General features: G+C 41.9%; 1 protein-coding gene across 1 annotated transcript in view; it reads left to right on the top strand.

The window, feature by feature from the left end:
* Positions 1-207: 207 nt before the first annotated feature.
* The window catches only part of LOC103181323 (serine/threonine-protein phosphatase 2A 55 kDa regulatory subunit B gamma isoform), a 193,569-nt gene continuing 182,676 nt past the window's right edge, over positions 208-11,100 (top strand). Inside the window, exons 1-2 of the mRNA XM_042338812.1 lie at positions 208-250; positions 429-506. Of these exons, the coding sequence (XP_042194746.1) occupies positions 244-250; positions 429-506 (85 nt within the window). The 5' untranslated portion in view covers positions 208-243. The remainder of the gene's footprint in view (positions 251-428; positions 507-11,100) is intronic.

The raw sequence follows: 11,100 nt of genomic DNA, 5'->3' as shown, positions 1-11,100 counted from the left end.
CTCCCCCCTCACTGCCCCCCTCTCCCCCCTCACTGCCCCCCTCTCCTCTCCCCCTCACTGCCCCCCTCTCCCCCTCACTGCCCCCCTCTCCCCCTCACTGCCCCCCCTCTCCCCCCTCACTGCCCCCCCTCTCCCCCCTCACTGCCCCCCCTCTCCCCCCTCACTGCCCCCCTCACTGCCCCCCTCTCCCCCCTCCTCTCTCCTCTCCATCGCAGCCGTGAACGCCGCTCGCAAGTCGCGGTCATGAGAAGTAAGCGATGCCCCCGAAGCCCTCCCGTAACAGACGGTGCATTTTTGGGAGGACTTTTACGGTTTTATTATTATTATTATTATTGCTATTTTTTTGTGGGTGGGGGAGGGGGAGGAGGTGGAGGTGTCGGTGTGGGTTCTCACGGCCGCTGTGTGTGTGTGTGTGTGTGTGTGTGTAGGAGTCGGCGGATGCGGGAACGACGTGCAGTGGTGTTTCACCCAAGTGAAGGGGACCGCAGAGCTCGACGTCTCTGAAGGTAGGAAGGAGGTAATGTACCGCCACAGCTGGAGACCCCCCCAACCCCCCCCCCCCACCCTCACACACCCCACCCCCACCCCCACCCTCACACACACACACACAGAGACTCTCCTCCCTCTGCTTTGCTTTGGCCGCTTCCTTCGCACCCGAATGGGTGGTGAGAGGGGGACTGGGGGGAGTGGGGGAAGGGGAAGGGGGTGAGGGTGGGGGGGGGGGGGTGGTGGGGGGGTTGTTGGTTTCTGCTCTTTAAAGGAAACCAACAACAACAACCAACGACTTGCATTTTACGCGACGCCCCTTCGCGGGCCGGTAGCGACTCGGACGCGCCTGACGCCGGACCGCGGGGAGAGCTGCGCGGGGGCCGCGCTTTAAGGCATCTTATCAGAGCGCGGCGGCGGCGGCGACGGCGGCGACGTGCATTTGTATAGCGCTCTTCGTGCGGGGCAGGGACTCGGAGCGCTTAATAGTGGCTGTCGCTGTGGTGTGGGGCGGGGGGGGGGGGGAGTGGAGGGGGAATGAAGAGGGGACCGTAAGCGGAAGGTCTTCCACCTGCTGAGGTGCACCGTCTCGCACCTCACCAGGTGGGAGCGGACGTTTATCTTGCGCCTTAATTGATTCCTTAGGCGGAGAGGTGAGGGGTGGTATCTCCTCGCTCTTTGGATTATAACCTTCAACTGTTGAAATTAAGATGCTTGTGACCCTGCGCACAATATCTCATGTTTTTCTAACCCGCAGCGTTCTTTAAATATAAGGGTTTATAGTTATTCTCTGTTGTTTAAGAAGGAAGAAATGTGCAGAAGTTGGTTCCAGGGTTTTAAGAAAAACCCTCCTCAAATGCAAAATGGGTTCAGGACAAAATTGCCTTTCACTTTTTGAATGCAAATTGGTAGCAAAATTAGCTGTACCGAAGCAAAGTTACTGTTGATAGTGAAACCTCAGGGAAACTATAAATGTGTCAGCACGCAGTAGTTTTCAAGCCTCTGTATTGTGGAAACAGTCACTTTAACTCTTTCTGGGATGACGTTCACAGAGAAAGCAAGGCATGATTCAGCATATAGTGTTCCACTCCATTCTCCAATTATTTTCTGCTTAAATTGTCATGCTTCATTGGTTTGGTAAACCCTCCTTTTTTTTGTTTTCAAACACACAATATGATGACATGGATGGTATCTAAATGCATCATCGTTGTTGCATGAAGCATTGCAAAAAATAGTATCTAATTGCCCTCAGTAAACGAGCATGAATTTGCCACACGTTATTTGACAGACATGATACTGTTGAGGACTGTAATCCTGAAAGATGAGGGAAGGGTAGATTTTCAGTCATTTGCTAGATGTCTGACTGATACTCAGAAAGTCCCACGGTTGATTATGTTAGTTGGGAGTTCAACAATCTAGTGCTGCAGCGAGCTATCAAGTCACTGGCTATCAAGGTTACTGGAGGTATTAATGTGGCAGATGGCACATGATAAGTTTGTAAGTAACCTGTGCAAGATGACTATCCTTAATGTAGAGAGCCATGTTAACGACCAACTATGGGAGTTAGTCAACCCTCGTCTCTGTAGGAAGTTATTTCCTCCTGTATTCTACTGTTTTCTCCTTTAAATTAACTTTCTCTCACACACCTCAAGGCATCAAAGCAAACCTTATTTTCAGGTTTTAAAAGATGGAAAAAGTAGATGCTTCAACAAATAATCCTCTTAATTTTTTGCAACCAATATAACATTTCAACCATGATTTGGAGGTGTAGGAAATATTATTATCTTTAGATATGGTGAACAGCAAAACAAGACAAAAGTAGGATCTGAATTGATTTTTATGAGGCAAGTAGGAATTTAAAACGAAACTTTACAGTGACCATTTATGTTGATCCTAAAACAGGTTGCATGTTTTTGGTAAGCATATCCATATTTTACAAAAATAAGCTGCACAAGTATTAGAATAGTATTCAATATAGTTTTATTCATTTATGCTATTTTTTCTTCAACTTTCATTTGAACAGTGTCTCTTTTATATGGTCATTGTTTCCTCTATCACGGAATAAATCAAAACTTTTTATATTAAGTATAATTGTTTTAGAATTTAAAAGTGTCAGTGTGGCTCAGAGGATAGTCCTTTCCCTTCTGGGTCAGAACAGCACCATTTTTCTTATGGCTGACGCTCCTCTAAATAAATTGATTATTTTGTTTGCTGTAATGGGGAATAAAGGAAGCAAAGCAAAAGTAGGCGCTGAATTGATATTGAAGAGACAAATGGGACCTGACTGACAAATTCACGGCTGTGTTTGCCTATAATAATAATCCTTACATTTAATATAGCGCCTTATCACATTGTTGAGTTGTCTCAAAGCTCTTCGCTGAATATATTATAAAGTGGAGTGACTGTATTTTTTTGAGCAAAATACACACACTACAGTTACCAGCTATGTAAAGCACTTTGAGATGTTTTGATGTTATAGGTGCTATATCAAATGCAAGGATTATTGTTATAATAACTTATAACTTTTAATTGATTTTAAACTTTCGCGAATTTGATAAACTTAACTATATATTTTTTTAAAAGTCAGATATTAAGCATTCTAATTAATAATAATACACTTCACATTTGATATTGTGACTGTCATGTTGGGAGGACATCTTGAAGTGCTTCACAGGATACAGTGTAAGTGCTGTGATCGTAATTTTTGTAGGCAAATGCCTCAGTCAAGTTGAGCACAGCAATGTCTCACAAACAGCCATGAAGTGAATGACTAATTTTATCTGGGGATTGTTGTCCAAGAGACTGGGAGAAAGTCCCTTTTTTCGAATAGTGCCATGAGATCTTAACATCTCTTGAGCAGGTAGACATGACCTCGGTTTAACATCTCATTCAATGGACGGCATCTTCGACAATGCGCTGCACGGGAGTCTCAGGCTAGATTATGAGTTCAAAGTCCCAATATGGTGTTGAATTTACACCAACAACTTGCATTTATATAGCGACCTTCATGCGGGGTAGGGTTGCGGAGCGCCTAACTGTGGCGGAGCCTGACCTGGGGAAGGGGGAGGTGACCATAAATACAGTTGAAAATGAAGGTTTTCAGGCATGATCTGAAAATGGAGAAGGAGGTAGTAAGGCGGAGGGATTGAGGCAGAGAGTTTGGGGCAGAGTGGCTGAAAGCACAGCCGATGATGGTGGAGGTGGGGATATGGAACTAGCAGGAGACTGGAGCCAGCCGAGTGGAGGCTCCAGGAAGTGGAGTGGGGAGGAAGCAGGTTAGAGAGGTAGGGAGGTGCCAGGATGTGGAGGGATTTATAGACTAGTGTGAGGATCATGAATTTATCCGTCCTGTGATAGAGAGCCAGTGCAGCTGGGCAAGGCCTGGCGTGATGGGGGTATAGAGTTTAGTGCGGGTGAGTGTATGGGTGGTAGAGTTTTGAATTAACTGGTTTCTGGGGATAGTGGAGCTGGGGAGACTGAAGAAGGAGAGCATTAGAAGAGTCAAGGCAGGAGGTGACAAAAGCATGGATGAGGGTTTCGGCTGCGTTGGGTGTGAGGTGCAACCTTTTGACTCGGAGATGAGAGTGCGACCAACTGAGCCAAGATGACACACTACTGTCGTTCCAGCAAGGGAAATAAACTATTTTATTTCGGATGTTAAGAGTTTCAGGAAAAGGGAAAACCAGGAGGTCAAGGTCAAGCACCCGGGATATATATTTATCAAATTAACATGAACTGATCAGTTATTTTTTGCCACGATCAGAATAACAATTCAAAACAAAGTTTAAATAAAAATGACATTTTACAAGAATTCTGATCTTAAAATGTAGAATCTAAGATCCACAATGCAACATAAGACCACTGTACACATCAAAGAACAGTTGGACAACTTAACTCTATCTACAGCATCCTTTACAGCACTCGGACAAGATAAAGGGCCACCTTGTCAACATGTAGAGGATTCCTTCCTAATTAATGCTTCACCGTTACTTATTAAAACCAATAAAACATTCTCCATCTCCCAATGTCTTGGGACTTTCCTTTCCAACTGTCCGAACTCACAATACTCTTGCTCTTTTTCTGAGTTCAGGGGCTTGGGACAGCACCTAAAATTGAACCGACTAATAACACAAATGATTTGGGTACGTGCCAAGGTTACTGAGTCTTTTCAAAAGGAAGAATCCACCTGTGGGGATTTCATTCTCTTCTTCCTGCTGTATTTGCCTCCTTACAGCGCCAGAAACCACAGCAGAGATGTGGAAAGCGAGGGCTGGAGGGGAGAAAATTAATTGAATTAGTTGGGTGGGTGGGGAAAGAGAAGGAGGAAGAACTTGTGCAGACACTAACTTCAGGTGCAGTGTCTTGCTCTTCGGTGCATTTTCACCTCACTATATTGAGCATTGATTTCAAAACCTCAAACCATGATATTTCACCCTCACTCGCACACATTCCTGAATTATTTCAGCATTGGTTGGACTTATTTCCTGGAAACTGCATCCATTGTGAGCTGATCTAGTAGGACATCCCTGAGTCTTAACAATTAACATTTGTGAGTGAATATAATAATAATCCTTGCATTTGTTATATCGAATTTCACGTCTTCTAGACGTCTCAAAGCGCTTCACAGAATATACTGTAAAGTGAATTGGCTGTACATTATGGGCGAAACACAGCAGCCAATTGCGGACAGCAGTGTCCGACAAATAGTATATATCTTACCGAGAAAAAGCACAGTCCTTTGCAAAAGCCACTCACTTCCAACCGTGTCAATATTATCAGCGGAACAGAAATATGAGTTACGTGCTATAGTTAATCGAATAAAATAATCATTCTAATGGTGCAAGATAGTCATCTCAGGTAACTGAATGTTCTGTAATTGTTCAACTATTGTATTCATCTTGAGGGTTACATTGTTGCAGCCCTTCTCAGATACAATAAGATCAAGTTATTTTGGTTCAGAAATGTAGCTCTTGAAGCAGTACGTTTATTCAGTTTGACTTTGTTTCATCTCAGTAATTTCCTACTGTAAAGGAATGAGCTAATGGTGAACTTTTACTCAAGGAACACTGCATCTGCTTGAACTACTTGTCGTTGAACCTTGTGCAAGTGCCAGAGTTGCTATTCAATTCTTTACGCTCAGTCATTCTTTGACATAAGGGTCTTTTCTTTGAAAATGGACATCCATCAGATACACACTTAGTGCTTTGATTTGGACCTAATCATATAATAATAATCCGTGCATTTGATACAGTGCCTCATGTCGAGATGTCTCAAGGCACGTCACAGAATATTGTCAAGTGAATTGATTGTATACTTTGTGGGCAAAACTTGGCAGCCAATTGTGCCATGTCCCACAAGCAGTCGTGGATTGAATGACCAAATTTGTTTTCTTTTTTTGGAGGGATTATTACCCCCAGAAAGCGATCCATCAATCGACTAACATCCAGATTCCTACTGATTGCCAGGTAAACAGAATCATGTGGAGTAAAGAAACTTGCCTAAGGTTTCGTCCTGCCTGGGAATCGAACCCGGGTCCTCTCGCTTGAGAGTCAAATTAGACTTCAGACAGTGGTGAAATGGGAGGATGAAACTTTTCCACAAATACCAAAATTATATTTTCTGTATATTAATCAACAAAGTTAGAGCATAATTTGCAATAGGTGCAGAGGCTCCTGAGCTAAGACCTGGGATTGCTAAGGAAGATTTTTGCATTTGTGTTAAACAGCAATTGAGCCCCCATTTTCTCCTCTAACTATTTTTACCTTCTTGGAACAACAAAGACATTTAGTCTGTGAGACTAAACCCGCATTGCCTGGTAGAACACTGGTGCTGTTATCTAAATGTTGAAATTTAAAACCTGTACACATCTTACAATCTCGGTTGTTACTTCGCTTGCTCCTACCCCTCCCCGTTTTCCCATGATATCTCAAAGTTGTTTTTTGTTTACATTAATATTGCAGAATGTTCCTTGAGAGAGAGGTAAAATCCATGATAGATGGTGAATTCTGCATTGTCTGTCAAATGAATGGGTTGTTTTCACGTTTCATGCTTTTCCTCACCATACTCTTTGTGTAGATATTGCTTATTTAATGAAGTACTTCAAAATACTTCCTGCCCTACGGGGAATAGTGCATGCTTTGGTAGACTACAAGATTTTGTGCTGTGATAAAAGAGGTACTGTTGTGTGTTCAATAGTGCAAGGTTTATTTTTCCACTTCTTCTGCAACTTCCCCCCACCACCCCCAGCGCAATACAAGTAATATGTTTCAGCGCTCCAAGACGCTACCCTGCATCTGCATGGAAGACGCTGTATAAATGCAAGTTATTGTTGTCATTCTTTTGTTGTCAAAACATTGTTGTGGCACTTCAATCAAGGTTTGGTACAAACATCTGAAGGATTTGAAGTTTGATACACCATTCCCCGGCAGTTAAACATATGTTTAAATATGTATTTGTATTGACATTATGTAAATGTGTGTGATGCAAAACAGCTGCGTTTGTCCAAAGATAACAGCTGATGTTTCCCTCTTTGAAGATGCTCTGAATATATGTTTGCATTTTGATGTACTATTTATGCACTCTGAAATTCACAAGTGAACATTACCATAAAGTACCTTCGTATTTAAAGAGTGTCAAAGTATACAGGAAAACATGTTACTATATCATAACTATATCATCTGTTTGTACTGTCAAGAGATCGATTGAACTGTTTCTCTCTCAGTAATCAGGGATATAGGGCTTCAATCATGCATTTATCTCACCCCGGTGCCACTGAGGGGAGGCCTTCCTCCTGGGATGATGCTCCAAGGTAACAAGACAATGTGACTGTGCCCATCAGTTCTGTGTTATTCAAAAGAGCTGGGAATGGGGTGGGGGTGGGTCGTGGTGGGGACAAGATACCCAATTGTTCAGTTATATTCATCCATACATTATTGCACAATACAATTGACATTTTTATAGCGCCATTCACATCAGGGTGATGTCTCAAACCGCTTCAGTGCTGGATGGGCACTCGAGGTTCGGGAAGGAGGGGAAAATGACCAAAAGCATGCCCAAAGAGGCATGTTTAAGATATATAAATTGAGGCGATGCAACAGAACTAAACGTTTTTTAAAAATGGGGGCAGGGAAAACTGATCCACACGTTTCAAATGCTGAGAGGGATCAATGATGTTGATACAAATGATTTGACTCTGAGAGTGAGCACAGAATGAGAGGACAGAATGGTTTAAAATGAAGGCCTCAAGAAAAAAAAATTAAGTGGATGTTTTTGTCTTGTAAGGAAGAGTGGAACAGAATCTCAGCAGAAGCAATTAATGCTATGCCAATGAACCCCTTCAAATGGAAGCTGCACAAATGTTTTGGGAATTGAATTGAAGCCTACAGGGACAGGTATAAAGTGGGATAATCCAATGGGAGGTCTTGGTTTATGTGCTGCTGGAGTTTGGGTTGAGGGAAATAGGTGGTGCAGGATAGCAGGCAAGAGCTGAATATCAGATTGGATGAAAAGTCTAGAATTGTACCTTTGGGAATCTCGAGAGTATTTGTTCAGAATTCTTTTTGTACTGATTGGTGAGTGGGTTATATTACAAGATACATAATATGTGGAATAAATGGGCTTCATGGGCCAAATCGCCTTTTCTTGCTCACTGCTTCTATTTTTATATCCATTTGTTGGCCTATTTTGAGTGTTGAATTAGAAAAGCAATAAGTATTCTACGTAATGAGGATCAGTGTGCAAGTTGTACACTGAGAGGTTCACACTTAGACGTCACATCAAAGCAGTTTGGTAACTGTGTGTAGTGTCAGGCACAAGTTCAGTTTTCATTTGGGTGCAGGTATAAATTAAGATATCCCATGGGAAGAACAAACGTAAAGGGTTTGTTACAGAAAATCTTTTATTTAAATCATTTAAGTAAATCTTATCTTTTGGATTCGTGCTTACCCTTTAATTCATGCTGGTAAATATTTGTTTGTTCGTTTTTTAAAAAAATCTGAGTATAGAGAAAAATTATACAAACTTGCTGATAATCTGTTTATGGCACCTGGCGTGTGCTGGAATACATCTGACATAGACTGTGCTCTTGAGGGAACTTAACACACCTTAAGATCCAATTTGTGTGACTCCAGAGTGAAAATACACATTTGCGGAGTCCTGTAGCTCAGTGGTTTGAGCACTCGCCTTGCAAGCGAGAAACCTAGGTTGGATTCCCAGCAGGGCAAAACCTTGGGCAAGTTTCTTTAATCTACATGCCTGATAATAATCCCTCAAGAAAAAATACAATAATAAATTGGTTACTTCAATCCATGACAGTTTGTGGGACACTGCTGTGCGCAATGGCTGCCGTGTTTTGCCCACAAATATACAGTTAATTCACTTTACAGTATATTCTATGAAGCACTTCGAGATGTCTAGAAGACTTGAAACATGCTATATCAAATGCAAGGATTAATATTATTATCTGTGGTTGTTGCTTTCGTACCATAAATGATGCAAGCAATGGTATAATATTAATGTTTTCTTAATTGCCAAACATTTAAAGAGAATTCCACAGGCTTACTGAACATTGCTTAAAATGACATTGTTTGATCGAGGTTCAAGAGTTGGGGACGATGTCAAATTATGCTAGAATTTGCATGAGCAAATTAGCTAATGGATCTATAATAATCCTTGCATTTGATGTATTGTGCATCTCAAAGTGCTTCACAGGAATTTCTGCAAAGTGTAGTGACTGTATATTTATAGGCAAATATTGACCCCGTCTTGCATTTGGCTTTGAGAGAAGCAGCAGTGTTTTATGTTTTTTTATGTTTTTTTTATGTTCTGGTCCATCTGTTCTGGTATTTGTGATCTCAGTGTAATGCATGACCAAATTCAGGAAACAAAAGTATCTGCATTCTGTTCACTTGCCTTTCTTATGCTGCTATTTGTTGGTAAGTGTTATCAAGTGCTGTTTTGAAGCGGTTTATTGAGAAAAGCATAATTAGAGAGGTAAAGAGAGACTGGGACCTATAATGGGAAGAAAGAAGCTGTCAGAGGAGGGATAATGATTTCAAGGTTTAATGATACAAATGGAGGATCTCAAAGTAGAATTAATGCAGAAGCAACATCATTGTATTGGAATATTTTCATAGTTTGGACCTCATGTTCGTGCACTAATTGTGATGAAGACCATGTGCGAGTGAAATACTTTGGTTTGTCAACCACGTCACACTCACATACCTGATCCACTATTAACTGCTGTAGCTGTTAGCATTTAGTGGATCCTAAATTCAATACACAAATATCACTCGAGTTTCCCTCCAGTATTCTGAATCATTATTCCATGTGATTATTTAAGTGGACTCAGTGAGTCAGTGGAGCATTTATGCTGCTATTTACCGGTAAGTGTTGTATGTAGAAAAGCTTAATTGGAGAGGTAAAGAGAGAGTGGGAACCATAATGAGAAAGAGGATGTTGGCTGAGGAGAAATGATTGAGAGATGATGATTTCAGGGTTTTATGATACAAACAGAGGATCTCAAAGCAGAAGATGACCTTACAATCCCATACAACTGCAACTTGTATTTATATAATAATAATAATCCTTGCATTTGATATCACGCCTTACCACGTCTTTGATGTCTCAAAGCGCTTCACAGAATATACTGTAAAGTGAATTCACTATATATTTTGTGGGCGAAATGCGGCAGCCAATTGCATGGAAATACGTTTATGCTTGTATGACTGTTAGGTTTCTTTATGTACCCAATAATACAACAACAAAATTACATTTATGCATTGCCTTTCACGTTGGGAGGACTTCCCAAGGTGCTGGACAGACAGAGTTATGGACCCGAGCTGAGGATCTGGTTGGGGGAAGGGGAAGGATAGGGAGGGAAGCAGGGAGATCGAAAGCACGGTCGAAGAGGAGGGCTTGAGATAGGTCTTGAAGGTGGCGAGGGAGGGGACGAGGCGGAGGGACTGCGGGATGGAGTTCCAGAGCGTGGGGGCAGAGTGCTGGAAGGCCCTCCCGCCAATAGTGGGGCGATAATATACCCAATAATACAACAGCAACAAAATTACATTTGTAAAGCGCCTTTCACGCCAATAATAGAGCTCATCATAGAATGTGAAGTATCTTGTTTTGAGTGACTAGGGTGGTACAGCGGGTAAGTATACTGCTCTTTCACCCGTGGGACCTACTCTCTTTCTCTGTGTAACATTTTGCTTTTTGTCATATACTTTCTGTTAAGCGGTTTAGTGTACATTATATACAAGAGCTGGTGAAATGGTACTCATACTTGAGTTTGAGCAGAGGCAATCTTATTTCTGAGGACTGCAGTTTCACAGTATTGGAATTACTATAATCCAATATAATAATAATGCTTGCATTTGATATAGCGTCTTATCATGTCGTTGAGATGTCTAAAAGCACTTCTAGGCTATACTGCAAAGGGGAGTGAACTGTATATTTTGTGGGCATATGTGGCAGCCGGTTTGTGCACAGCAATGTCCCAAAAAGAGCCATGATGTGAGTGACCAATTTTATTTGAGGGATTATTAGCCAGGACATCAGGAGAAACTCCATTCTTTAACACGGCATCTTTAACATCCACCTGATCAGGCAGACGGG

Source organism: Callorhinchus milii, unplaced genomic scaffold (assembly GCF_018977255.1).
Source record: "Callorhinchus milii isolate IMCB2004 unplaced genomic scaffold, IMCB_Cmil_1.0 Scaffold1, whole genome shotgun sequence".
In the NCBI taxonomy this organism is placed as follows: domain Eukaryota; kingdom Metazoa; phylum Chordata; class Chondrichthyes; order Chimaeriformes; family Callorhinchidae; genus Callorhinchus; species Callorhinchus milii.
This window is presented reverse-complemented; position numbering and strand designations above follow the sequence as displayed.